At 45.9% G+C, this 26,311-nt stretch overlaps 3 protein-coding genes across 6 annotated transcripts in view; 1 reads left to right on the top strand and 2 right to left on the bottom strand.

The window, feature by feature from the left end:
• KDM1B (lysine demethylase 1B) overlaps positions 1-26,311 on the top strand; it is a 149,261-nt gene that overhangs the window by 57,588 nt on the left and 65,362 nt on the right. The window contains exon 1 of one of the 3 annotated variants that reach the window (XM_058667644.1): positions 25,330-25,351. The exons of the other annotated variants lie outside the window; for them this stretch is intronic. The gene's annotated coding sequence lies outside the window, so the exon portion shown is untranslated. Of the gene's footprint in view, positions 1-25,329; positions 25,352-26,311 lie in introns of those variants that run through there. 3 annotated transcript variants of the gene reach the window in all.
• NHLRC1 (NHL repeat containing E3 ubiquitin protein ligase 1) lies at positions 2,358-3,682 on the bottom strand. Its single transcript, XM_004593098.2, has one exon. The coding sequence runs from the start codon at positions 3,639-3,641 to the stop codon at positions 2,457-2,459; it is 1,185 nt and encodes a 394-aa protein (XP_004593155.2). The 5' UTR covers positions 3,642-3,682; the 3' UTR covers positions 2,358-2,456.
• On the bottom strand, positions 11,368-26,254 carry TPMT (thiopurine S-methyltransferase). 2 transcript variants are annotated; one of them, XM_004593097.3, is made up of 9 exons: positions 26,206-26,254; positions 22,197-22,380; positions 20,709-20,801; positions 19,641-19,773; positions 17,775-17,827; positions 17,149-17,223; positions 12,478-12,563; positions 11,914-11,958; positions 11,368-11,579 (listed from the first exon to the last, which is right to left on the bottom strand). In XM_004593097.3, the coding sequence occupies exons 2-9, from the start codon at positions 22,334-22,336 to the stop codon at positions 11,467-11,469; spliced, it is 738 nt and encodes a 245-aa protein (XP_004593154.2). In that variant the 5' UTR covers positions 22,337-22,380; positions 26,206-26,254; the 3' UTR covers positions 11,368-11,466. The 2 variants fall into 2 exon arrangements, with proteins under 2 accessions (XP_004593154.2, XP_058523647.1); XM_058667664.1 differs by lacking the exon at positions 26,206-26,254 and having other exon boundaries at positions 22,246-22,381.

The raw sequence follows: 26,311 nt of genomic DNA, 5'->3' as shown, positions 1-26,311 counted from the left end.
CCAGGTCATCTCCCAGATTCACTCTCAATCCCACTAGTTGGGTAATCCACCCAGCAACGAGCACCCCCTGCCTCACTTGCATCCAACTACGTTGCATTTGCTTTCACTCTGCTGTGAGCGCTCTCTGGACATGATGTAGGCACAGTCATTCCCTGGCGTTCGCAAAGGATTGGTGCTGGCCCCCCAACTCCCAACACTGCCATGGGTATAAAAATCCACAGTTTGCTCCAGTCCCTTGTATAACATGGGGCAACATTTGCATAAAACCCACACACGCCCTCCCAAACACTCCAATAATCTGGATTACTTGTAAAACCTGATATGAAGTAAATGTTCTCCAAAGCAATTGTTACACTGTATTCTTTAGGGAATGGTGACCAAAACAAAACAAAACCTAAAAAACACCAGCAAGTCTGTATAGACCCAGGACTTTTTTTTCCCATTTATTTTTTATGTGGATTGGTTGAATCCATGGATGTGGAAACCACCCATGGGTTTGGGAGACCAACTACCTAGCCAAAAATATTGTCATTGGTAATCACAAGGAGGAAATCTCATGATGATCTGGCTCAACTAACCCCCAAGACACTGGGATACCAGAGTACCTAAGGACAATGTTGTAAGAGCAATTCTCGGTTACCTGTCAAATCTGATCTTATCTCCCCAGCTGTTGCACTCAGACTATGTGTGATGCCATCGATCTAGCATAACTTCAAAGGGGCATGTGTGTGAAGGGATCTGCCCCTGAAATTCCTATTTGGAATACATTCACCAATGGTGGCCCAAAGAACCTGACATCTTAACAGTTATGTGATGGGAACAGTGTTGGAAGGTAAAATGAGCTTTGGGGAACTGGTAGGGGAGCCACGTTCTGTGTTTTGGAGCGTGTTATTCATAACTAGGAGCCTGTCTCCAACATAGTTATCTATTAAAATTCTTTGAGTAAGAGAATATGGTGTTGCTGACAAATCACCAGTTTTTACCTAGAGCAAGCTTCCACCATTCACAAGCAATCATTTCCTCCCTGAGCAAATACTGCTGCCACTGCAGTTGAGGTGCCAGTTCTTTGGTACTATTACAATAGTCATCCATGCTAAGATGTTCGCACTAGCTAAAATCATACGCCTTACAAAGAACCAGCCACTTCGCCTGCAGTTTCCCATTCAATGGCTCTGTTACAACATGAAGCTGGCATTGCCTCTGTCAGGGCTACACTTCAACTGAAGGAGTATTTAAGTGTTTGCCAGCGCCTAAAAGGATTAGTGGAAATGTTTATTGAGCACACAGTATTTACAACACAGAGAATGAATTTAAATTGCAGAAAGAAAAAAAACCATCGCAATGTGGTGTGATTTCCCACCGACTAGAAAATGGCAAACATAAACGGCTTCTTCCATGAACTTACCGTGGTGAAGGAGGCAGCTGATGTCAGCCCACCCTCAGCTGCTCCCTCCACCAACACAAGCCAAGCCTTTTTCAACTTCATAACTATGAAGTATTTCCTGAGTGCCTACAGGGAATATATAGGCGCTAAAAAAAAAAAAAAAAAAAAAAAAAAAAAAAAAAAAAAAAAACCTTACAAGGCCAGTGTGACGGTTCGATTGCTTAATTCTCCACCTGCAAGCACAGGTATCCATTATGAGTATGGGTTTGTGTCCCGGCTACTCCACTTCCCATCCAGCTCCCTGCTTGTGGCCTGGGAAAACAGCAGAGGATGGTCCAAGTCCTTAGGCCTCTGCACCCATGTGGGAACCCAGAAGAAGCTCCTGGCTCCTGGTTTCAGATCAGCTCAGCTCTGGCCATTGCAGTCACTTGAGGAGTGAACCAATGGACCTTTCTGTCCCTCCTTCTCTCTGTGAATCTGCCTTTCTAATCAAATAAATAAATCTTAAGGGGAAAAACAACAAGCTCACCTTTTAGCAAGCAATTCAAATACAGAGGGATTACAAATTGACAGCCAAGTTGAACCAATGAACTCTGAATTCTCTATAAAGTCTCCTTTCTTTGTGCCGCTAACTAAAATAGCTACTTGGGAAGAGAGTACAGCTAGCAGCAGTGTCTACTCGCATTCTTTGTTTCTCCTCCATACCTATTATTTAAGAGAAATGGACGTCAAAGTTAAGATTGAGGATCAATTCTGACTGTGACCTAAGTCGCCGTGACCCTCAGGAGTTGCTTCAACTCTCTGGATGCCAGTTTTCTCAACTCAGAGATGGGGTTAGTTTGAGCCATCACCTCGTCGGGTGTTACGGGTTAAACGGTCACACACATTCATATTTCTCAGCCTAGAGAGTATGCATTCCATAAATGGTAGATTTGATTATTGCTAAATAACAGTCCCAGCGTTTCTGAGCCTGCCAAGAAGGTGCGATCTGCCTTGCCTGCACAGACGAGGACGAGGTGACTGGTCCAGGGTTCGGGCACTCCCCAGCGTCAGCTGCAGAACCCAAGCCCTGTCACCCCCAGTCAACCTTGTAGACCTTCACAGAATGGGATGCTGCGTCCAGCACAAGAAGAGAATTCTCTTTGGTGAAGGCCAGGGCCACAGGACGGCAAAGCCCCTGAGTGACCATGGGTTTCACCACCGGGAACTCCTCAGGCTTTCCCAGGCATAGGATGGCGGCCCCAGAGGTCTCAGCCACGATCACATTCCCCTGGTGATCGAAGGTGACGGCCGAAGCCGTTACTTGCGAGGGGAAGAAGAGGCTCAACCCGAAGGTGTCCACCTGGCCGAGGAGCTGCATCCTGGAGCCGAACACTTTCACCCTGGTCCTGCCGCCAGCAGGATGCTCCAGCACCGCGATGGCCCCGGTGAGCCAGGACACGGCCACCCCGCGGGGGCTGCAGAGAGCCGCCTGCAGCTTCTGCGTGCCCCGGAGGACGCCTTCGGCGAAGTCCACCTTCAGGAGGTGCAGCGCCCCTGCCTCGGCGTCGGTCACAACCACCCCGTTCTGAGGGGTGATCTCCACCCCCCAGGGCAATGAGAAGCGGCCGCCTCCGACCACGAGCTTGACCTGGCCGAAAAAGTCGAACACCTTGACGGAGCGGTCGCCGGCGTCGGTGATAACCACGTGGCAGTCGTTGGTGACGGCGACATCCAGAGGATACCTGACGTCTTGTGCAGCGTCGCCCTTCTCCCCAAACTGGTGGGCGCACCCTCCCCCGCTGTCAAAGACCTTGACCCGCCTCTTGCCGTCATGCACCACCACCACCCGCCCAGTCTTGGGGCACAGCGCCAGCCCCGTGGGGTTGACCAGCGTGCCCCAGCCGCCGAAGGAGTGCAGGCAGGTGAGGGCCCCGGGCGCGCAGGCTGCGGCGGCGGCGGCGCGCGGGGCGGCGGACGACGGGCGCAGCGCGGAGCCCAGCAGCTCCAGCAGGTGCAGCACTGGCAGACAGTCGCTGGTGTCGCAGCCGCGGCAGGCTCGCCGGCAGAAGGGACACTCGAGAGCCAGCGTCCTCGGGTGCGCCAGGGCGGCCACGCAGGCCAGGCAGACCACATGGCCGCAGGGCAGGTTGCGCGGCCGCCGCTGCTGACGGTGACCGAACCTCTCGAAGCACACCTTGCATTCGAGCAGGCTGATCTCGGCCTCGCGCACCAGCTCCCGCAGCGCCGGCCGGCCCTCCGAGGCCTCGGCCCCCATGGCGCGGCTGGTTACGCTCCCCGGCCGCGCCAAGGACGCTGCCCTCGCGCCGCCCACAGTCACGGTCACTGCCAAGGCCACGGGGCGGGGCCTCCGTGCTGACGTCAAGCGCGACGGCGGGGGCCCTGGCCGCGGCCTGCTGCCCCAGCTGCCCCTGGTGGGCGCTCTTGTTACTGTTTCCTGAGGCCCTCGCTGGCTTGCAGGCTTTGAACAGGTCCCTAGGCGAGGTGCTGAGCGGTCTGGGGGGAGAGCTCTCTGTTCTCCGCTGAGGGGTGCGCGCACAGCCGAAGACAGCAGGTTGCTCTCTGCAGCGCGGTCTGTAAGTGGCAGAGCAAGGACCAGCACCAGGGGTTGCAGCCTGCAGCGCTAGATATTGGGTATCGGGTGCTAAGGCTGGCTTGGCTGAGTCCAAGTGTGCAGTCTCTTGTTAGCTGAGCTTCTTTCAGCTGACGATCCTTTACAGCCTGAATGGGGACACACACACAGAGAAGATGTCCAGCGCTGAGGAGGCAGGGGGACAGGTGTACACACCTCCTAGTGTGTGAGAATAGGCCTTTGCAGTATTGAAGGCTCAGCCCCACTCGCTGAATGAGTGTCGGATGGGGGAACATCTTCCAGATGTGACTTCAGAAAGCAGGTGATCAGTGATGCTTGCTCCGGAGCGCACGCATCCCAGCCTGCTCCCTTCCAGTTGGCTTACTTCAATGATCTCATGTAAGCCTCATGATAATCCTACAGGATAGAGTTCAAAGATGCTTCAACATCTGAGCGTGCAGGGCTCGAAGCGGCTGGATCAGAATTTGAAGCCAGGTGGTTTGCAGAACCCACAGAGGATTTGTAGCTTGGTTGCCAACGGTGAGGGGTTCGTGGGTCTGGTGTGGTCTGGGCAGCTGGGGTTTGTAATAGCTTCCCAGGTGATTATAACGTACAGCCAAGTTTGAGAACACTCCAGTACGATGATTTCTTCACACGTGGCACCAGGGTTGTTCCTCTAATCTCAGTTAAGACAGATAGCGGAGAGAGTTCATCACAGGTAGGAAAATCATCGCTCAGGAATCCAGGGGAGAGGGACCATCTCCCATTGTCATGGTTTGCCCTGGAGAAAGTTCTCCTGCAGAACCAGGATTAAAATATTGGGACACAATAACCAACTCAATACTATTATTTCAGACTACGTTTTCATTCCAAATAAATAGCCAGTTAAATCGCATCAAATAGAGCCTTTTTATCTTCTTTTTTTTTTTTTCTGGTGTCACTGTTGATGGGAGCAGGCCTCTGCCGTGTTGAAGTGCTTGGGTTCAAGCACTGGCTCCACTTCCAATCCAGGTCCCTGCTGGTACACACCCTGACATGGAAGCAATAGATGATGGGTCAACTACGTGGGTTCCTGTCTCCCACATGGGAGAGTCAGATCGGGTTCTTGGCTCCTGGCTTCCTGGCCCAGCCCTGATGATATCGGGATAGATATCTGTACCTCTCCAGCTTTCACACAAATAAAAGCAATAAGATTTTTAAAAAGCAAAGGAAATATAATGGGAACCACATACACACACACTTATGAAATTTTGAATAGCTAAAAACAAAGTGAACTTAGCTCCTACATTTTACTGAATCAAGTAGTATCATTTCAACACATGATCACTACAAAAGTGATCTTTTTGTCTATACTAAGTAAGATACAGTGTGTAGTTGACGCGGCACTTCCAAATTTAGATGAGCCCCATTTCAAGTGCTCAGTGGCGCCGTGGCTGGAGGTCACTGTGTGGAACAGCACAGCTCTCGACCGCCTGCTCAAGATGCTGCCCAGGCTGAGCAAGCGCATCCCTGAGTTCCAACTTGTCTCTGCTTCAGCATCGTCTTAAAACTACCCCCGAGGACCACAACTCCTCGCTGCTTCTGGCTGAGCTTCCAGGAAACACGACCTGAAAGGTTCAGTCGCTGCGAGTCTGGCCTCTTTTCCCTGATCCTGTACTGCCCCCCTTGGGGTATTCTGTAGTACTGCTTGCTGCACCGGCTTGCAGGGCCCAGGAGCTTCCAGTCCAATCAACAGGAGGAATTGAAACATCAGCAGTGAATCTGCAGGCTCAACGACGGTCATAGTAGTTGCTTAACTGCTTGGTGATTGGTGCAGGGTGGCTTGCGGCCATGCACAACCTACCCTAACGATAACTCTCAAGAATCTAATGCTGGGAAGACTTTGGGTGCCATGAGTTAGAAACCTTTTGGCATACCCGGCATCCCATGTCCTGTATCAAAGTAGAAGACATGGTAGAAGCTCCTGGCTTCTGATGGGCACAGCTCTGGATCAGAAGTGAGGCACAGCCCATATGAAATGCCAATGCTGCAGGGTGGAGGATTGGCCTGCTGTGCCACTGCATGGGCCTCTAGGGAAGATACTTATAACTGGTTTTTTACTGAATTGGCTTAGGGTTCTTGTCATGAATGTCCATTTCTCCTTCAAAGCCTGAGAAATTTTCAATCATCCTTTTGCTTAGCAGGTTCTCAATAGCTTCCTCTTCTCCTTCAGTTATACTTACAATACAAACATTTGGTCATTTAATAATGTTCTCTATTGTGCATAGAGTGTCTTCATACTTTTTCTTTAGTGTTGTCTGATTGGGTTATTCTTATCCCGGAGGTCAGAAATTTCTTCCTCCACTTGTCTATTCTGCTATTAAAACTCTCAGTGGTATTTTTTATTTCTCTGATGGAAGATTTCATTTCAAAAATTTCTCTTTGCCTCTTCTTAATGAGTTCTATCTCCGTAGTAATATTTCATCCACACACTAATTGATTTCCTCATTTTACTCTGTCTGTAGTCTTTCGCATTACACTGAATTTCCATACTACCATTATTTTTATTATTAGAAAGGCAGATATACAGAGAGAAGGTGATTCAGAGAGAAAGATCTTCCGTTTGCTGGATTTCTCCGCAAGTAGCCACAATGGCTGGAATTGAGCCGATTCGGAGTCAGGAGCTACTTGTGGGTCTCTCACATGGTTACAGGGCTCCCAAGCCAGGAACCAGGAGCTGCTTCTGGGTCTCCCATGCAGGTGCAGGGTCCCCAGGCTTTGGGTCATCCTCTACTGCTTTCCCAGGCCACAAGCAGGAAGCCAGATGGGAAGGGAAGCAGCCAGGATACGAACTGTCACCCATATGGGATCCCGGTGCATGCAAGACAAGGATTTAGCCACTAGGCTATTGCGCTTGCCCCGTTACAATCATTGCTTTAACTTGATGATATATGTCATTTCATATATTTCCTTCATTTTAGGATTTAAGTCTGTAGCATTGTTGTGTGGCATCAGGCTACCTTGCTCCTTCGTGTCTTCTGTGTCCCTCTGATGATGTCTGTGCATCTGGTGTAATTGTCCCCTCTTCTTTACGGAGTAGGTTTTTTGGGAAAGAGTCGATGTAGCTGGAATGTAGAGTGTCACTTGGCTTGTTGCTTTGGGTCTAGGTGGCCCTAGAGTGTAGTTTCTGACTCATTTCTCTTGTCTTAATGTCAGCTCTGTTTAGGAGTGACATAGTGCTCTAGGCTGCTGCACTCTGCGAGAACAGCAGTGTAGTTTTGAGATGACTACTGGTTTCCTTGGGTGTGTATCACAGGGAGTTTGGTGTCAGTGTCCCTGGAAAACGTGACAGCCAGGGCCTCGTTCTTGGTGCTGGGGGGAGACGAGGCTGGCTGCCGCTTGCCCTGCTACCGCCAAGCCAGAGCAAGGCCAGGGATTGTGGCACTCATGTCTGTGGCCCGAGGACTATGATACATAGGCCTTTCTTCAGGTCCTGCTAGGAGAATCCAGCTGGTGCTATGGCTCACAACATTGCAGCTCTAGTGCTAAGACTGAACCCCATTCTGGTCCTATAGGGTCTATGGAAACTGGAGCTGTTACTCAATGGGGTGTGAGTCCAGAGAGGCGAGATGCAGTAGGTCCTTTCTGAGTCCACTATGCAGCCTCCAAGGGCACAAGAGGTTTAGAACGAATAATCTCTTGCAGGCTGTGACTTTATTCACTAGGCTACAGTGCCAGCCCTGCCCCATTATGATTTTTAAGTGGTTTCTTAAAAACTTATTTATTTGAAGTTAGAGCATCAGCGAGAGATTGATCTTCTACCCACTGGTTCACCCCCCACATAGGTGTAAGAACTAGGGTTGGGCCAGGCTGAAACCAGGAGCCAGGAACTTCATCTGGGTCTTTCACGTGAGTGGCAGGGACCTTAGCACTAGAGCCACTTTCTGTTGCCTTCCCTGGCACTTTAACGGGGATCTGGATCAGTGGGAGCAGCCAAGACTCCAGTGGTACTCCAGTATGAGGTGCTGCCATCACAATGTTGTCTTAACCTGCTGTGTTATGTCAGCGCCACAATTCTGATTTTCTAAACAGTGTTCAGTAGAAATCTTTCTTTTTTTAAAAAAAAGATTTTTTTATTATTATTGGAAAGCCGGATACACAGAGAAGAGGAGAGACAGAGAGGAAGATCTTCCATCCGATGTTTCACTCCCCAAGTGAGCCGCAACGGGCCGGTGCGTGCCGATCCGATGCCAGGAACCAGGAACCTCTTCCAGGTCTCCCATGTGGGTGCAGGGTCCCAAAGCCTTGGGCCATCCTCGACTGCTTTCCCAGGCCACAAGCAGGGAGCTGGATGGGAAGTGGAGCTGCCGGGATTAGAACTGGCGCCCATATGGGATCCCGGGGTGTTCAAGGCGAGGACTTTAGCCACTAGGCCATGCCGCCGGGCCCCAGTAGAAATCTTTCTTGAAGGGTCCTCTAAAGATGTGTGCTGTCTGTATCTTCCATGTTGCATAGACACTCTTGTGCTTTGCTTCCTTTTCATATTATAATGTGAATTATAATAGATGCACACAGATAAGTTGCCTGAACTCCATCCCAGTGGGCTAGGGCTCTCCGGGTCTCTTTGCTCTACCCTTCCATGTTGGGGCTCCTTCGAGGTCCAGGCCACCCCAGCTTGCCAGAGGTAGGCATCAATGGTTCTATTCACCAATAGATGATCATCACATGAACTTCTGGTTCTGTCCCACGTGCTACTGAGCAGCGAGCACACCTTTGCTGGTGCATGTGTGCCTGCCAATTGACAGCCCAGGGCCTTTATGTCACCAAGAGCAAGGTGCAGGGGTTCAGAGAGTATCATTTAAATTAAAATGAAGTAAAGGATATTTGGGAAAATTCTGAAAGTAATTCAACTGCATGAAGATTGTGTGTAGCATATCTTCATCTTACAACTGTTTTGTTTAAAGACAAATTTACAGAGAGAAGAGGAGACAGAGAGAAAGATCTTCCACCCACTGGTTCACTCCCCAAGTGGACACAACTGAGCTGATTCAAAGCCAGGAGCCAGGAAGTTCTTTCATGTCTTCCATGTGAGTACAAGTTCCCAAAGCTTTGAGCTGTCCTCTGCTGCTTTTCCAGACCACAAGCAGGGAGCTGGATGGAAAGTGAAGTAGCCAGGACAGGAACCAGTGCCTGTATGGGATCCTGGAGCTTGCAAGGCAAGGATTTAGCCACTGAACCATCATGCTAGGCCCGAAACTTTTTTTTTGAAGTCAGTGCTCCCTCAAGAGGATATGAATTATAGAAAAAAACTAATTATGTATAGAGACTTCACTTGTACTAAGGTTCCTTGGTGCTAGTCACAGATACCAATGGTAGCTAGTGGGAGAGAAGAGGATTCTTCCACAGAGACCTGGGGTGCCCTTCCCTGTCCCAGGAAATAGGTCTTCAGGGTGGACCCCACCCCTGGGGTGTCACCCTCTTAGCACCCAACTTGTCTTTCTTCAGAGAACTGGACTGGCCCAGCTTAAGTGAGTGTAGTGACCAGGGCTGCTGGAAGCCTCCACTGTGGCCTGAGAACAAGTCTAAGAATTACTGGGAGCAAGAGAGACCCTCTCAACCAATAGCTGCATGTGTGTACTCAAGTAGATCGGTGGCAGAAAACTTCAAGGACAGGGGCTCCCAAATGTGGGCACAGAGGGCCAGGGAGGTCACCAAGATGTATTCCTGGGAGAGTATAGCCTTCATCAGGATCAAAGAAAGGGGTTCAAAAACCTTCTCACTGACAAACTTTAATCTGGCGTGCGCGCGCACACACACACACACACACAGGTGTACAGTTGTCTTGCCCATGGGGGTACGTTCTAAGACTCCCAGTGGATGTCTGCAGAAAAAGCACCAAATTGATTGACCTCTCTGTACATATCTTTGATACATTGATAAATTAGGCACAGCAAGAGATTAATAACAGTAACTAATAATAAGTAAGAAAATGGAAGAATTACAACATACTGAAACAGACTATTTGAGGGCGCAGCGCGGTGGCCTAGCAGCTAAGGTCCTCACCTTGAATGCACTGGGATCCCATATGGGCACCTGTTCTAATCCAGCTCCCTGCTTGTGTCCTGGGAAGGCAGCCAAGGATGGCCCAAGGCCTGGGGATCCTGCACCCACGTGGGAGACCTGGAGGAAGCTCCTGGCTCCTGGCTTCAGATCGGCACAGCTCTAGCCATTGCAGTCACTTGGGCAGTGAATCATCAGACAGAAGATCTTCCTCTCTGTCTCTCCTCCTCTCTATGTATCTGACTTTGCAATAAAAATAAATAAATCTTTTTTAAAAAGAGACTATTTGAATGTGGTCACTCTCACAGAATATCATATTATACGTGCACTTTGGCATTCACAGGCAGCCAGCACTGTATACGTTCTCTCTGGCATAGCCCAGTAGCCAACACAGCCACTCTTAAAATGTGGGAATACTAAGCAATAATAGTGTGACTGTGATGCCGCCATCACAGCTGGCAGCTAGCTGACTAATGAGTGCATAGTGTATACAGTGGGAAATGCACACCATGTCCCCAGTGAAACAGCACAGAACAGCAATAGATTTCATCATTCCATCCAATATACACAATTTAAAACTTACTATTGTTTATTTCTGCAATCTTTGATTCACTATTTTCAGACCACGGTAGAGGAAGGGTAACTAAAGTTGTGGAAAGTAAAACCACCGAATAAGGGGACTTACTATAACTTACATTTTATGACACATGCCATCTTATAACATGAGCTCATCTAACCCACTTTGCTATCAGCGAGTGCAGGATTGGAGAGGAATATGTGATTGCACAAAATTCAACTGTCATGACAATCCTAGAAATTGGAATCTAACCTTCCAGATGTGAATTCAGCTCTCCCAAAGGCCTGACCATGTAGTGAGGAAGAAATAAACCATTGCCAAACTCAGAAAGTTTTAGAAATTTATTCATAACTTCAGAAAAAGAAGATTGTGCTCCATGTAGGTTGATTCGTTCAATTAAAAGCTTCTGTTTCTTGACTCTGTTATGTATATAAAATTACACATAAAGAAAAGGTCAAAAGAGGTGCCAGAATGTGAACATTAAGATGAGGGCTGATAGTAAAAGTTAATTTTTTAGATAATTTATTGGACTAACTTGACCTTGATTGAAGTAGTACATTTCTTTAGTAGTTTTAAACTCCTTTTCTTTTCTTGTTTGAGCAATGTTGCTGCAGCCTACATGCTGACGATAATAAATTCCCTCATTCTGAAAGACACGCACAGCTTCACACACAGGTGTATAATCTTTTGCCCTGAAACAATAGTCTCTTCTGCAGAAGAGCTAATCTGACCCCTTTTTCCTAAAAAGTTCTGTGCATTTGTAAGCAACGTTCTATAATAATGATTTATGAATAATTAGAAAAGAATTCATCATTATGTTTTCATATCTTGGCATAATTTCCAAATACCCAAAACCTCAAAACTACAGTGATGTCCTTCTTATTTATGTCTGATTTACTTTTCAGTAAGTAGATACAACTTTTCAAAAATGTAGTCTATTCCCCAACTCTTATGTCGCTCTTCAAATACATTGACCTTCTCAATACAATGAATATTGCACTTTGTATCTGAAACAAGAAGAAGGTGGTATCAAAACCAGACATTATGGAGAATGTCATCAGAGGTTCTGCTAAAAACACCTCCGATGACTGTGGCATCATTTATAACCCTCCATTTACCATCCTTCTAGAAAAGTTTCAGTGTTTCTAACCTAAAGCATAGAAGTAAGGAATCACATTATAGAGACTGCATGCTTTTCTAGGATAAAATGGTCATCCATTAATGGGTCTCCTACAGATACTTCTAGAAGTGAATTTTCCACACAGCAACACACAGAACAGTTCACTAACAGCTCAGAGCAGTTGGCTTGGATTGAAAAGCTGAGGACAGCCCAGTACTTACCAAACAACATTTTAATTTCAGCATCAGGAACATAAAATGGTGGGCCTAGATGGAAGAAAAATATGAAGAATAATTTCTGCAGATTTTTATATTCTAAAGAGAAATAAACTCTCAGGGTGCACCTGTTGGTTTCTTTCCAAAATCCAGACACTCTCACTCTAGGAACACCTGAATGAGGCTAACAGACGAAGATGCGGCATGTTCTAGTCCTGCCCCAGAAGTGCCCCAGTTGATGTGCCTGTGCAGTTGTCATGGCAGGCCAGCAGAGTTCTCATGGGCTCATGAGATCTCTCTTTTCTATTAGGATCATGCAGTCCCCCTTTTTTATGTAATTTGAGGTATGAATGGCAAACAAAATTACAGAGTAACATTTTTAAAAAAAAACTGTACAATGTAGGAAAGAGAAAACATATATCTGGTTCATGCTAGCCAAGAGTAGAATTATCTTTAAGCACTCAAGTGGTACGCTTTCTGAGACACAACACAAAGGGATGATTCTCTGTGGCCTAGAATAAAGTCAGGAAACCGGGCAACTAGAAAGAGAAAGAAACAAAAATACATTACCTGCATATTTCGTGGGATCATAAGAAACGACAGTCAGGAAGTAGTGGAACCCTCTACTCAGCAGGGACAGCATTACATCCACGTAGCTGCAAAGGATGCAGAGCACAGCGGGCTATGCGGTTACTGAGCTCGGCACAGGCAGGGCTGGGGCAAAAGACACAGGCAAGGAAGCCTGCATGCAAGGTCATGAGTGTCCCTGAGTTTGATTCATTTTTATTTTCAAGATACAGTTCCATAGGTTCAGGGATTTCCCCTTCTACCATCCCTAATTTCCCTCCTCCTACTCTTTTCCCCCATATTATTACAATAGTATAGTCCTTCAGCAACAGTCACCAGTCCAACATCCTGCTAGTTAAGTGTATCGTGACATTGTAGGTATAGACCATGGTAGAAAGTCCAGCATCCTATCATCAAAGTATATTTAACAGTTTCACTGGGAGTCCTTTTATTAGGGAACAGAGCTGCACATTGTGATGTATCTTCACTTCTCTGTATGTGAATCTCCATTATACAATTCCTCTAGGTGAATATATGTACATGCATGTTTACCTATCTATCTGTTAATCTCGCATTTTGCATGAAGGTTACCTGATATCAGAGAGAACATATGGTATTTGTCCCTTTGGGATTGATTTATTTGAGCATAACAGTCTCTAGTTGGGAACACCTGAGTTTGATTTTAACAACCATATGGACTGAGTTAGGAAATGGCATGGATGGGGAAGTTTCAGGGGCAGTCAGACCATAAACCATCACACAAGGATGAGAAATGCCCCTTCCATCTGCTGTGGCTCCTTGGCCGTGAACTCATAGTCAATTCACTCTGTGAGCTCAAGGGCAGTGGCCTTTGCCGACATCACCCGGGCACATGCTCAAAGAAGAGCTGCTGGAGCTCTGGCCCCATGGAGGACTGGGCAGGTTTTGCTTGGAGTCTGGGATGCTGTGGTTTTAGCAAGTATCCTAGATGACTGGGGCCTCTATGAGGGACATATGTTCGAACGCAGATTATAGTCCCTTTCCTCTCTTTAGTTGGAGGCCAACTGACAGGTAGAAAAAGGTGGCAGAAAGTTAAAGTTCTGCCAAGGGTGTTATTAACCGTGAGAGCTGGTGGAAGTATGCTGTGATGGGTGCCTCGGAGAACAGGTGGCCCAACTTCCCAGCCACATGTCTGATTCTGAGTGAGTGTCTGACCCCAATGTGACCATTGGCCGACTGTCCAAGTGTTGGGGCTACGGCTGGATGATAATGGGTTTTATCAACCAGGAGACTCCACTTGGAAATTGAATTAGGAGACCAAAGAGGGATCACCAGTTAGCTGGTGTGGTAAGCAGGTACTTCTGTGGTGTGGGGTGGCAGTCGTGGGAAGGCTGTGGGTGGTGAGCAAGGCAGACCTGCGGGAACAGAGATGGAGTGGCAGAGGAAGCTGAGGAGCACAGAGAAGAGCAGGGTTAGGGGAAAGTCCATGAGGGACTGACAGAACTGATCAGTGCCTCCCTACAAAGGGAGCAAGCTTGGCCCCTGACACCTCCCCCCTCCACCCACCAGTTTCCACAAGGTCTGGCTGTCCAGGGTTCTGTGAGAATGAGGAGGGCTGGAGAGTGTGGGGGCTGAGGAATGGACTCAGAGATAGCCGAGGTCACACCCTAGCTTCTGCACATACCAGTTATGTTCAACAGATTCTCAACCTGTCTGGGGACGAGGCTAGAACCTGTGTCACAGATGGCAGAGAGGACCTGGTGAGGGAATATGCACACAGCGCTTGGAATGCTGCCTGCTACGCACTCAGCACTCAGAGTTGGCTGCTGGACTTTCCTTTTGCATTTTTGACATAACTCCCCCAACGATGACAGCTTACTCTTCCAGGCGAGTAAACAAACTATCCTAGAGCAAACCTTTGAGTCCAGACTTTGCTCAACCCAGTCTTACAAAGAGGGAGGAACACATGTGCTTTCCCCTAAGGGTCATCTGTCAGACTGGTCTGGCCATGTTTCCTAGGAACCACAGACATATTCTTCCTGGAGTGTAGAACTTCCATCTCCACCAGTTCCAGAACATTTTTAAAAATGAGAAAGGTGGACTTGCTGATTTGTCATGTCAGAGACTCAGGAGTCTGAAAGACTGATGAGAAAACACATCAGTTCTTGACAATCAACAACACCAGAGCCAATACTAACCACAGCGATGAGACAAAGCACTCACTTGCTGGGACCAAATGTTGGACCCTAACACAGAGATAAAGCTACTCATCTTCTTGTGGGTTCCAAAGAAGTAGTTATTCCGGTAATAAGGGCCAATATGATCTCAGGTATGCTTACAGCAGAGAGAGAGAGAGAGAGAGAGAGAGAACCAAGAGAAATAGGACAGGCACAGGGTCTAGGGGCAAGCTACAACTAGATTTCCTAAATAAAAATTCAGAAAGGCTCCCACTACTCTTTGTTAAACATGAATGAAAGGGTCACGTAGCTGGTCTTTAACGACAGGGACATGTGCTGTGGCACAGAAGGTTAAACTATGCTTGTGATGCTCACCTCCCGTATCTGAGCACTGGTTCAAGTCTGCCTGCCCTGCTAACACACCTGAGAAGGCGGTGGGTGATGGCCCAAGTGCTTGCGCCCCTGCCACACATGTAGGAGATCCAGGTGTAGTTTCAGGTTCCTGGTTTCGGCCAAGCCTAGCCTTGCCTGTGGTGGCCATTTGGCGAGTAAAAGTCATGGGTGAAAGATCTCTGCTTTTCAAATAATAAATAAATCTCTTCAAAAATCTAAGGGTAGGGGATGTTGTTGTGACTTAGTAAGCAGTGTCTTTCCCGTGTTTCAAGGCCAAACTGCTGCATTCATGTATTTCATAAACATGCACCAGGCTCAGCTGTGTGCCTAACCTACCACATCTAGATGCCAGCCAGCAGCTGAGGACAGTGGGTACCACCTGCCCCAGGTGACATCTCATAGATTCTACCACTCAAGCCAAAGCCTCCAGACAGATTAGCCTCAGAGAAGAGGATGAACATTGTAAATGTAGACATTGGGCAACACTGAATGTAGAGCATAAATGTGTTATCTTGTGGAGATTCAGAGGCGAGGGGCTAGACTGAGTTGCTAGGGGCACTGATGTTCCAGAAGAAGTACGGTTTAGGTGGTAGAAATATGCTGTGACTGTCTCGGAAGAAGGACAGAGCTGGAAATACAAACAAAATAGGCAAACAGCAGAAATGATGTGTTCAGTTATGTCTTCAACAGCTGACACAGGACACATTTAGATCAGCACAGAGACTTGATAAATATTTGTTGAGCAGTGGGATGACGTGGAACAGGAGAGCTGAAATAATCATTTAAGGGACGAGCATAAGAAAAAAAAAAAAGACAGTTGGTCTCTATGGGAATGATGACTTTAGGCATATGAAAAAGAAGAAGGTTCCAGAAGAGTGAAAAAGGAAGAGTGGAGATAGAGAAAGACAGGAGCATGAACTACCACCAAGGGAAAATACAGAGTAAGAAGATGGGGCACAGTTAAGTTTTAAAAGATCAGATTAGGTAACAAGCATCATTCATGGGATAATTTTAAAAGGTAAAAATGTTAAGTTGACCAATGTGCATTCTAGGCTTCTGTGCCCATGTGTTAGCCCATAGAAGTACACCAGTATTCACATTCTACAGCCAAGCAAAGTCGGACAGGACAGTTTTTGAGTTGGGATGTGTGTGGCTGTGATCACATTTTTTTCTCAGTATGTGTTCTCATATGTTTGTATTATTTTGTGCTAAGACTACGGATAATAAGGATGGTGACCAACAATGGCAGCAGCTAATGTTCCGACAACCACGACTGATGGTTCTTCACAGTCAGTGCTTAATAAGCCACCTCTCACATATAAGGGTACCTCAAGACACTCATGGAAAATGAAATTAGAAGACAAGGTTATTTTGATGTAAACATTTTAATTCTATGCCTCTGAAATATGCAAACCACAAAAATAATTAGGCATGGACTTTAACACTTTTTGCACCACAATAAGCTTACATGTTAGTTAAACTTTCCTGCCACCTTTTTGAAGTGCGTGTGTACGTCATTTCTTTGGATTCCCACAAGGCTTGGCGGGAGCCTAATGTAGTGACTCTGAGAATGGACTTCGAAGCCAAACTCTGAGGGGTTGAATCTCAACTCTGCCAAGTACTGCTTAACTTTCTGAGCTTGGTTTTCCTCCTCTGTCTGATGAAATAATGAGAGTATCTGTCGCAAAGCAAGAGGAGTTGAACAATGCCTGACATATCGGGAAGCAGCTAAAAAGTGTCACCTGGTAATGTTAGTAAAGGCGGTGATGATGGGGTTGGTAGAAATATTCTAATTTTGCGAACAGGAAGTGAAGGTTTGAAGAAGTTCAGAATGCTGAACAGGTAATACAGCTCAGAGATGACAGGGCCACAGGTTTAATACCCAGGTCCCTACAGATAAATCATACTTTTTAGACAAGTCTGGTCTTATTTGGCTTTTAATTGTAGATACAGTAAGTTCTTAGAACTTAGAATTAGTAAATCTCAAATAATAAAATCTAGCCAAAGTCCAACTAATTTTATGAAACCGGAAAAAAAATGCCACATGCTAAATTATAAAGTCTTCAGAAAAAAGGAAAAAGAAAAATCAATATCATTAACACAATTAAGGGACCAAATTACTTACCGCTTTCGATCGGTTGGATTAATAGCTACTAATGATCCTCTATCCCAAACTCTGTCAAATTTTCCAACATTGACTCTGTTACGAAGAAAGAAAAAAGAAATGGAAATTTTTGTGTAAAAAAATTTAAATTCTTAAGGTGCCCAGTGTTTCGCATGGCACATGCAGGTACTTCAACAACTGTTAAGGAACTGGGCCGTGGGGAGTCTCATGGCTGTTTTTGCATAAACAGTACACAAGGGTGGAGAGCCACCCGTCTTCTAATAGCTTTGGGAGGTTGCAGCAGCAGCACCCTTCATACAACTGGGGCTCATGAAGAAGAAGCAAGAAATAGTGCGTGAGAGCTTTGAGGCGGTGTGATCTTACCTTCCTTCTTGAGTTGTAACTCATTTGTGTTACGTGCCTTGGATGTTTCCTGTAGCTGGGAAGTTGGCCGAGGACCAACATGCTAAGTGTGGGCTGTGATGCAAACACCTTCAGAACAGAGCTTCTTCATATCAGCATTCTGACTGAGACTCAGATCAGTGCTTTGTGTATGTGGCACAGACAGGCAGGAGTGGAGGAGAGACCCCAGGGCGCAACCCCAGCATTGCCTATCTGCCTGGGAAAGTGCAGTAACTCAGGCCTACCTGGGAAGATCAAAAATGCTGCAACAGTACAACGCGATATTCCCCGCAGAATTCTGTAATGATACAAGGGCAAAAGAATCCACTGTTTTCTACTTAATTAGGAGGGACTTTGATGCTGAAGACAAGACGATCCAAGCCAAACAAAGGTGGTGAGAGAAAATGCCAAGTAAGTATAATTAAATCATCCTACTGCATTTTAATGGTACCTTTTTCCCCCCTAATAAAGCCTGTGTCAAATGTGCAGTCAGGGCTGGGAACCTCTTATCTGAGTGCATTCTGGAGGCAGGATTGGCCTCTCTGATGCTCCTGAGAGCACTCCTTGCCAGATCTGAGAAGCAGGTGGGAGGAAGCTATCAACCAGAATACTATCAATACTATCGACCTAAGCACCTGATGCTGTCAATATTTAGAAAAGAGAACCAGACAAATGGAAAACAGTCGGAGCATTTATGACAGCGGAGCTCTGATCTCCAACCTCTCCAGCACCCAGCCTGGGAGGCCGAACCAGTCTCTGTAGCACCTTGACAAGTGACCGCTAGCTGCTTTAATACGCACCCATCCACTCTGCTGCTCCAGGACCAATCGAATAAGCACCCTAAGCAATCACACTGGCTGCCTCCCACACACACACTTCCCAACTGATGCCTGGGCTGGGTCCCACAAAGGCACCCTCCCCTACCCTGCATGCCTTTCAGTCTCTGTTAACCGCAAGTGGCCCACTCTCTCGGAACCAGTAACTTGTGCTGGCTCTCCCGTGGGTGCTGCATGTGTATTTCTGTATCGCTCCCCAAGCTGGTGAAGCTCTCCTAATTTACACTTAGCTCTGTGTGATACGGTGGACTTGGTCCCTGGTTTCTTCTTGTAAGCTCCGAGATTCTGCAGGGTGAGCACTGTGTTATCTTTACTGCATCAATGTCTTATGCAGAGCCTGGCACATGACAGGCTCTCAAAATTAAAACACACACACACACACACATCCTTCTAGAAACAAGTGCAGTCCTCATTTGGCATCCATTGGGGATTGGTTTCAAGACCCCCATGAATACCAAAAGCCATAGGTGCTCAAGTCTCTTACGTAAAATGGCACTGTATTTGCATAGAACCTGTGTGTCCCCTCCAGAATACTTTCAACTACCTATAAATTATTTATGATATCTAGTATACTGTATTTGCTATATGAATAATAGTATGCTATACTGGTAAGGGAATAATGATGAGAAAAGACTGTACATGTTCAGTACAGACACAATTTCTTTATTCTGATATTTCTGATCTGCAGTTGGTTGAGTCTGTGCTCCCAGAGATGGCAAGTACAGACAGCTGACTGTATAGAGATGGCAAGTACAGACAGCTGACGTATAGAGAAGAGATGGCAAGTGCAGACAGCTGACATATAGAGAAGCCTGCAGCTTAGCATCTCCCTCCCTATCTATGTGCAAATACAAATACGGGGTGCTTCAAAACGTGTGGAAATGGAGTTAAAATGTAAGTTTATTTGAGTGCTACATTTTTGGGAATCCACATATATAGGAGTCTTCATAAAGTTCATAGGAATGCATATCATAAAAATTAAGCATGAATTTGAAGTATTTTGCACAAAAATAAGCTTAGCTCTTCATTCCATTTTCCACAAACTGCCTGAAGTACCCCTGTATACGTACATACCTATCTCCTGACTTCGCCAGCTATCTAACACTTATCAGCTATAGTTTCAAGCCTGAATTCCTTACAAACAAAATATCCCTGTCAATTTGTATGTCAAGGGGGAAGCCATCTCACGTTCATATCACATCCTCATTCATCTCAGCTGAGAAGGTCCTTTTTTATGGAGTATGGCAACAAAGAATAACCAAAACCATTACCAACCTTAAACACTTTGGCTCCAGGAATTTCAGCAATTGGTTCTTCTGAGTAAGAAAGATTCTGCTCCAAGAAAAATTCTTGTATTGCAAGTTCACAGATTTCTACACCAACTACACTGTGTCCCCGGTCTGCAAACCTGCATAAAACCACATTTTACACTTAGATTCTCATTTCAAAGCAATCCTAGGTAAAGGGGAATAGTCCAGTAAACATGATGTCCTTTTTCTTCCTACCTTAACAGACAGCACTGTCAACATTCGCACCTGGAAAGAATGTGCACCTTGTTTGCATATTATGAGTGTAAGATAATTCTGTATAGAAAATGGTTTCCAGGTTTGTGACTTTTGGGTAACCCACAACAACAGTGGCTTGTTAATCAACATGAGTGTTCTTCATAGAGAATTACTCACAAGCAATGGTTGCTTCGTCGCTGGTTTTGTAATGGTGACTCATGGCAACAAAAACTCCCCTGCGCTCATAGTGGGTAGAGCAGCTTGCCCTGAGCTGCAAGCTGAACTTTTCTGCCTGCCTCCACTTTAAAAATCGAGCAGGGGTGGTAGCATTTTTTTTTCTGCCAAGGGTTATTTGGATATTAATAGCATCATTTGTGGGCTACACAAAATGATCAGATACTAGGCTGCTATAGAATTACTGGATTTCTAGTTCTGTCCGTTGTTACCTTGGCAGGGCTAGAACAAATGATTCCGTGGGCCATACAGTCCCCCTGAAAAGTTATTGTAGCTAAAATCCCAAACCACTTTCAAGAACTAAACTATACACAAAGATACGGGAGACCTAAGAGGGAAGGCTGTTTTTCTTTTTCTCGCCCCCACCAATGCCAACCTGTTTTTCTTTGAAATGCTACGCAGAAAGATGAGCTTTAACATGTTTTTACTTGATTTCTTACTATTCGAGAGTATTATTCATAATTTTTGGCCCCATCACTAAAAGCATGCTACATGTAAATAAATTTGCATTTCCTACAAATGTAATTTTTTAACCTGCATCCTATCAAAGATTTATCCAAGGAGTCTGTCCTCAAGAGAATGTGTTAATGCTACTTGTTCATACCATTTCATCTCGACGGCTTTTCCACAAAGAGGAAAAAACACCCTTAGTCCACTTTCGCCTTTCAGAAAAGCATCTAGATGCTTCTTTAATAGCCTGTAGTGAAAAAAAAAAATTGTGTTTGTTTGATCGACTCTAGAATTACAATTATATGATGCCAAGCAGTTTTCATGCAATTATTCACTTCATATTCTCAAAGAACTTAACAAGTAGATATGTCAACTATTACAACCAGTTTCTACACCCAAAAGAGCAAGGATGAGTAGCTTGTTCAATCGCAGTTAGTGATGACTTATACCTAGGGCTTTCCTGATTAGTAATTGCACATAAAAAAATCAGGGCTCCAAAATTTTCTTATTTTATTTATTAACTGGAAAACACCGGTTTGTTTTTCATTTTTAAAGTATTTACTTATTTATTTAAAAATTAGCATTATTGAGAAAGAGGAAAGACAGTGAGATCCTTTGTCCACGGGTTTGCTCCCCAAGTAGCTGAAATGGCCTGGGCTGAACTAAGCCAAAGGTAGGAGCCGGTAGCTTCATCTAGGTCTCCCATGTGGGTGGCAGGGGTCCGAACACTTGGCCTATCTTCCACTGCTATTTTCAGGCCATTAGCAGGGAGCTGGATTGGAAGTAGCAAAAACTAGATACAAACCGGCACCCATACGGGATGCTGGTGGTAGAGGTGGTGGCTTTACCCACTATGCCACAATGCTGGCCCTGGAAAATACTAATTTAGTTGATCAATCTAGTTATGTATATATTTATTTTTCTCACTCTTTTATATATGTGCTTGTTTGTGATGTGGAATGGGAACCTGAGGACTCAAGGAGTTTTCAGAAGCTGTTCTGAAAAACTGAACTCGGAGCTCATTCACTCTGTGAAGACATGGCGCTGCTAAGCCTTCCTCAGAACAGAGAAAACCTGGGTACTGTTTATGGGATGATGTCCTAAGCATCACTCAGTGTTAGGAAAATGTGAATGATGAAGATGATGATGAGCTCCTGGGGAGTGGAAGTGTTTGCCTGGAACATGGAGCATGTGTACTAACCACATTACTCAGCTCTTGCCCCAGGCTTTACTGCTGATGCCACCAAATCCCCTTCCACTGGCACACTGCTCACCATCCGAGCTCACTTGTTAATTCCTCTGCTCTTCTCTTCTGCCGCTTTACTAGGACACTTTAAGAGCTGAATGTATGGCTGTTAGAAAGCAAAGTCAGAATACCGTCACCCTGAGTGTACAGAAACGTAGGTATAAGCACTGCGTCAGCACCTGCCATACGGCTAACATGCAATACCAATACAGGGCTGCTAGAGGGAGCTAGAGAAAAGAAGTCAAACAATGTACTAGGCCATCGATTTAAGGCACACCATTATTAACACCAGGTGGGGAGGAAAAAATCCCAATCAAATTATATGTACTTATATTTCCATTACTATTTCAAAATCAGTTTCTGATTGATTCTCTGAAATGTACCAAACATTCTTACTTATGTCCTTGGTCTCGATGAAAGCCAACGTTGTGGCTCAGCCACTTGCCTTGCCATTCTTCCAGAGTTAGGACTCGGTTTTTTTGTACCTCAGTATCGGGGTACTCTTCAGTGTCAAGTAAAGCTCTTGCATCATCCATGGTTCTGTACACACTATTATCTCACAGGCAGATGTCTGTAATCCCTAAAGGCAAATATTTGCAATGTTGTCACTTGAGGGCATAATAATTCAATTTTTAAAATTTTTATCAGAGAGGAAGATCTGTCTGCTGATTCACTCCCCAAGTGGCTGCAATGGGTGGAACAGAGCTTGATCCGAAGCCAGGAGCCCAGAGCCTCTTCTGGGTCTCCCACGCGGGTGGAGGGTCCCAACGCTCCGGCCCATCTCAACTGCTTTCCCAGGTCACAAGCAAGAAGCTGGATGGGAAGTGGGTCCGCCGGGATTAGAACCGGCACCCATATGGGATCCCAGTGCATGCAAGGTGAGGCCCTTACCTGCTAGGCTATGGCACTGGGCCCATAAGAATTCTATTACAGAACTAAATGAACACCTAATATCCTTAGCAGTATGGCTTTACATTTTTTTCACTATACGAAAAGTTACTTTTCAGGGATTCTGGTGTTAAAAGTATCTCTTTCTTACACATCAGGAAAGCTCTTTACGTTAATTATACTATCTATAGAGAAGGGTTTAATGTAGCAGAGGAGGGGGCTAAAAATACAACAGTATTTCACATTTTGTAATTTTTCTAAGCTCACAATGTTTTCTAGTGTCCTACTTACATTTTTTTCAATTCGTTTAATATTTTCTCCTTACTCTATGGGTTATTATGTATATAATTTAAATGGATCAAGAACTCGGTTATGAAAATAACAATCCCTATCCCAATGAATCAGGTCAACACTTTAACTCTTCCAGCTGTACCTCTGTATTTAAACAAAAATACTAGTTCCGCATCCTCTCAACTTCATTTCTAGTGTAACTCCTGCAGAAAACAAGCATGTGGTCTTTCAACTTCTCAACACAGACACATGCACTGCCACGTCCTCTCTTCTGCCCATACACTTTCGCTAACTATTTGGAGTACACACTATTATGACTAGGTAAATCCTATTCTTAACTAAACTACTTGGTATTCTATGATTACTTCTCTTTTTCCATGCATCTCTTAAATTCCATGGTTAACAAACTTCTTCCTTTGTCATTTATAAAATTTTCAAATACTTGTTGCTAATTCAACTCTAAGCTCCGCCAATGGGCTCAATGCCTGTCAATACACTCTCAATGTCTTAGTGCTAATATCCTGCTGAGTTCCTTCTCACCAGAATCCCATTCTGTTATCCTGTGCTTTCCTTCATTTTCGGGTTATTTCTCACGCATTAGCAAAGAACAATCTCCAGAAACTTTCTCAGAAAAGGGCATGGGAGAAAACTTTTATTGATCTTTGCCTATGTGAAACTCCCCATCCTCAGGGGACCTCATGGCACCATGGCAGCTTCAGCGGCTGCCTGGGACACCGGCATCCCATCTCTCCTACCTGCGGGCCTGCCTGAGGGCCCAGGTACTCTGCACTTCTACTCCAGGTACCTGCTTCTGTGCCTGGGAGGCAGTGAGCGATGGCCTTACCCCTTGGGTCCTGCCACTCACATGGGAGACCTGGCTTTTGCCTTGCCCAGCTGCAGCAACTGCTGAAGTTTAAAGACATGCTGATGCCAGTATTTTTCATGTGGCAGGTTTTTTTTTTTCTCTCAGTGCTTTCTTTGCTTCTGGTTTTGTAATTTCATAATGCTATAACCTCTTATCATACACTTGATCAAACTTTTTAGATTTGGATAATTAAAAAATAAAAAAACGACGTGATTCATTCGGCCAATCATGTAGATCCTGCTGTGGTAAATTTCTCACCTTTTCTGTTACATCTGTTTGTCTTTTTGCCCTGTTTCCCGAGTGGTTAACTTCATTTTTATCCTTAATTTTCAGGAGCTCCGTTTGGTTTTCAGATACTCTGTTGCCTATTGCTCTCTTCATGGCTTTAATATTTTTCTTATCTGTATAAGCTGGTTTTTTTTTCTATTGGCTTGTTCTGGTCTCTGTCTTCCAAAGTAGGGGCATGCTTACCCTATTCAGTACTCACTGTTACTTGTCATAAAGAGCAAGCGACCAAAAGTTGACTTGATGCTTAAGAATGTAGTGGGTCACTGCATGATGATGTGAGTGGTTTTCATGTGATGTGGGTGTGACTGTCTTTATTTTCTTCGGCCAGCTTTGGAGTGTTCTCACGATTGTTAGGATTATGTCTTTGGGGCCATGGCTCTATAGCCCCATGATAAAAACCTAGAAGTGGGGAAAGAGTTGCGTCCCGTCTGCCTATGTTCAGTGAGCCCCAACGTTTTCAGGGTGGTACTCCCTGCCCACACTGTATAAGGTATCTTCCCAGTTTACAGACTTGTTGTACTGCCTCTGGGGAAGAAACCCCCAACAGCCTACTGGTGAGGCAAGGAGCAGGACCCTTGGGTGCAAGAGGTCGGCAAGACCTGGAGTTTAATTAAGCCTTCTCAGAACCAGAATTTCAAGCAATCCTCCTTGTTTCAACCACACCTTTCCATCTCGGGGAGTTACCTGGAACTTCTAATTCCTGAGTATTTGGGATTATGTAGAGTCAATAGGGTTGTTCGGTGATTTTTCAGGTAACCGGTTTAGCACTCAGCTTTCTTAAGTCAGCACAATCCTTTACTCTAGTTCACCTGCTTTCTAGATTCCCAAATCTTACTGCTTTTATCTGCTCTTGATCCTAGTGGTTTATGCATTAAAATCCCCATCTCAGTGAGGTTTCAGAAGGGAGTAAAGGTAAACACATGAATTCAGTTTTCAAATAATTTTCACATAACTTCTTTTTTGCCTGCGAAAACACACACAACGGAACAGAGCAAGAACCCGTCCACGTAACTGCAGCTCAATCCGATCGTGTAAGAACACCATCACCTGTCCCTCCAATGTCAACTATGTGACATCGAAGATGTAACAACGCAAAAACAGGATTTCTTTCAAACCAGAGAAATGAACTGAGTTTGAATCACACTGTCACGCTATGATGGATGGGATATACTTGAATGAATGAATCATCCGTGAAACAGCAAAGATGACATAGAAACAGGTATTGCAGATTCGGTTATGAACTTGACCTCTGCTTAGGACTGAAGAAGATGACACACCTCTGCCTTGACTGGGAACAGTTCTCAGCAAACACTTCTTCACACACAGCTTTGAAAAGGCCCCGCTGGAGTCCGAGGAGGTCAGGGGCACACAGCTGATTATACTGAGCGTGGAAAAGCAAAAGAAGGTCGCAGTTTTCCCAGCTCTAGAAATTCGGATCCCTGAACTGCGCACTCACAAAGCAGCCCTCCACTTCACGGTACGTGCAGAATCGGAGTCAGGGCCAGTGAGAACTGCACGGCCCTTGCACAGAACAGAGCTCTAGCAACATCCTCATCACTTCTTAGGTGTCACCACAGCTTCTGCACATACGCTCCACTGACAAGTGTCCACACCGTTTCTGGAGCAAGAACAACTTTTTATAACACAGTTCAACGGGCCAATCACAAGAATCAGGAAAGGACACTTTCTCAACTACTCTTCACTCCAGACGCACTCCTTGGGTCGCCCAAGCCCACCTGCGGCTCTAGCCTCCTCCCCTCCGCCTTTGCAGAGGAACTGTTTGTGCTCCACCCTTACCTGTCACTTCCGGGGAAGGGGGGACTGAACAGCGATCCAGGCGAGCGTGGCTTTTGCACCTGGACACCTCGGCGGCCACAGACTACCCATGTCGCGCGCTCTGCTATCGACTCTTTACTGTCTCACTAATGCACAACCAGGCTTTGGGAGTCTCAGAAAGATCATTCCGACCTCCTTATTCCCAGTCCCCGGCTTCTGAACCCCGTGACAGCCAGACCAACCCACTCCCGGAACACGGTCCCAGGTGCGCACACCTCGCGAGCCGCCCCATCTCACCCTCGCACAAGGTCCCCAGGACACCACCACCTTGCCAGCTTCAGACTTCTGCAGCTCGCGGGCCTGGGCCGCCGGGTGCCCTGGACGCCCTGGCCCCGCCCCTCGG

The sequence above is a fragment of the Ochotona princeps genome, chromosome 1 (assembly GCF_030435755.1).
Source record: "Ochotona princeps isolate mOchPri1 chromosome 1, mOchPri1.hap1, whole genome shotgun sequence".
NCBI lineage: Eukaryota > Metazoa > Chordata > Mammalia > Lagomorpha > Ochotonidae > Ochotona > Ochotona princeps.
The sequence above is the reverse complement of the archived record's forward strand: the minus strand, read 5'-3'. Positions and strand labels throughout refer to the sequence as shown.